The sequence below is a fragment of the Mus pahari genome, chromosome 14 (assembly GCF_900095145.1).
Source record: "Mus pahari chromosome 14, PAHARI_EIJ_v1.1, whole genome shotgun sequence".
Taxonomy (NCBI): Eukaryota; Metazoa; Chordata; class Mammalia; order Rodentia; family Muridae; genus Mus; species Mus pahari.
In genome coordinates this window covers 55,122,872-55,125,149 of record NC_034603.1, presented here as the reverse complement: position 1 = coordinate 55,125,149, position 2,278 = coordinate 55,122,872, and the positions used below count along the sequence as shown (strand labels likewise).

The window sequence follows — 2,278 nt, the reverse complement described above, 5'->3', positions numbered from 1 at the left end:
GCTAATGCTTTAAATCTGCATGTCCAGACACTGAAGGTGCTTGTCCCCAATTGGTTTTTGATCTATCAATAAAGATGCCAGCAGCCAATGGCTGAGTACAGTGCAGGATACCATGAGTTTCATGGTAGGACACAGGGAGAATTGCCAGGACTGGACAAGAAGAAGGAGATGCAATAGTGGCAGGAGACAAAGCCATCCAGCCATGTGAGTTTTCAGGTAAGTGGCCACCAGCTCCTGGGCAGGTGTGCGCCTGTGACTCCCAGGGAGCACAAAGTGGTACAGTCAAAAATTCACCACAAGCACTTAGTATCTGAAGTTGTTAAATCTGAGAGGTGATTCATCTTCCATCAGTGTGGGCACTGAGGCCCCTTGGGTGGGTCCCAGAGGACAGTAAGGGAGGCTTCCATGTTGCTCTAGTAACATAGGTGCCATGTCTATCTACTGCCACACCGCGTGACCCAAAACAGAGGGTCCTAGCAAACTAGTAGAACCTCAGAAGGGGCCCTGAACAGGGTGATGGCTGCTTCCCCAGTCTTCATGGAAGTCCCTTCAGATGCTGGCAGCCTGGCATCTCCTGGTAGAGACAGTGGGAGAGGTGGCTATCCAAAGCTCATGACAATTCCCCATTGGTCCAAAGGCTGTGTAAAAAAACACTTGCTGCTGTGCAATACATTAGACCTGCACCTTGACTCTAGTTGCTAGAGTTTCTTTCCCAGGTTGGTGACTCTGCCTCTCTCACCCCCTCCTGGATCCTGGTAACCATTATCAACAGATACAAGTACAGATGGTCAGAGTTGGAAAGAATCACAAAGCATATCTTCTGCAACCTTTTCATTTTACAGATGGGAAAACTACAGCTTTCCTAAGAAGGGGAAACAATGGCCTACAGAAGGCCAGAACATGGGCTAGGATTAGATGTAAATGATACTCATGCAGCCACTGTTCTTCCCACACTAGACTCAACCCACCTCCTGCACACCAGGGTCCCAGCAGCTCAACTTTCACTGGAAATATAATAGTGTATGCATGCAATGGCTATTCAGTTTATGCTGCAGCAGTTTCAACTCCTTCAGAATGAAAACTATTCTGCTGCCAGGTGGGGTGGCACACGCCTTTAATGCCAGCACTCAGAAGGCAGAGGCAGGTTAGCTTCGGAGTTTGAGGCCAGCTTGGTCTACATAGTGAATTCTAAGACAGTTGGGGCTATGCAGAGAGGTATGTCTTTAAAAAAGAAAAGAAAGTAGAAGAAAAGAAAAGAAGTGGAGAAGGAAGACGTGAATGTTACAACTCTGATCTTGGAAGGGCTATAGGTCCTATCTCCCTAGTAATTTATCAGTGACAGGCTTTCTCTTCCTGGCCTCAACCTTCCAACATGTTATGCTGCTAAAGAGCCACGAGGCTTCCATCAGGAAGGCTGAAGTGGCTCAAGACTGTGCTCACCCCTGAATGAGGCTACCAAACCAGGGTGGGCTGCCGATGAGTCGCTGAGGAGAGTCTATCTTCTTCAGGAGGTCATAGGAGAAGCCCTGGATGATAGCCTTCATATGTGAAGTACAGCGCTGCATGAACTCCACCATCTGTAACACACAGCAGACTCAGTGCTGACAGCATCAGGGGAATAAAGGTGTGAACATACAGATGCATTTGAAGAGCTGAGGGCTCTCAACACGAAAATCTCTAGAAAGGGATAAATCTGAATGATTTTCTAAAGGTGTGGAATGTTTTCATGGAGGGAACCTGCCCTTCAATGGATGAGGAAGCCATGGCAGGGACAGGGACTGAACATGGGAGTGCTGGCACTTGGTGTGCTATTCTGCTTTACATTTTTCATGTTATCTAGTCCTCACTAAAACATATCACAGGCTAAGGAGGTGGCTTCATTGGTAAAGTTCCTGCCATGTGAGGATGAGGACCTGAGTTCAGAGTCCCAGAGTTAAAGCATTACAAGCTCGGCAGGGCGGCACATGCCTCTAACACCAGGGCAGGGGAAACAGGTAGATCTCTCAAGCTCACTGGTCAGTGAAGGAGCCTGTCTTAAAAAATAAAGGAGAGGCTGAAAAAATGGCTCAGTGGCTAAAAGCACTTGCTTCCCACTCTCCCAGAGAACCTGGGTTTCATTTCCAGCACCCACACGGCAGAAGCAACTCCTCAAAGTTGTTCTCTGCCGGGCAGTGGTGACACATACCTTTAATCCCAGCACTTGGGAGGCAGAGGCAGGCAGATTTCTGAGTTCGAGGCCAGCCTGGTCTACAGAGTGAGTTCCAGGACAGCCAGGGCT

At 48.4% G+C, this 2,278-nt stretch overlaps 1 protein-coding gene across 1 annotated transcript in view; it reads right to left on the bottom strand.

The window, feature by feature from the left end:
• Positions 1 to 2,278, bottom strand: part of Tex14 (testis expressed 14, intercellular bridge forming factor) — a 96,655-nt gene that overhangs the window by 71,558 nt on the left and 22,819 nt on the right. The window contains exon 7 of the mRNA XM_021212705.2: positions 1,441 to 1,577. Coding sequence (XP_021068364.1) covers positions 1,441 to 1,577 — 137 coding nt within the window. The remainder of the gene's footprint in view (positions 1 to 1,440; positions 1,578 to 2,278) is intronic.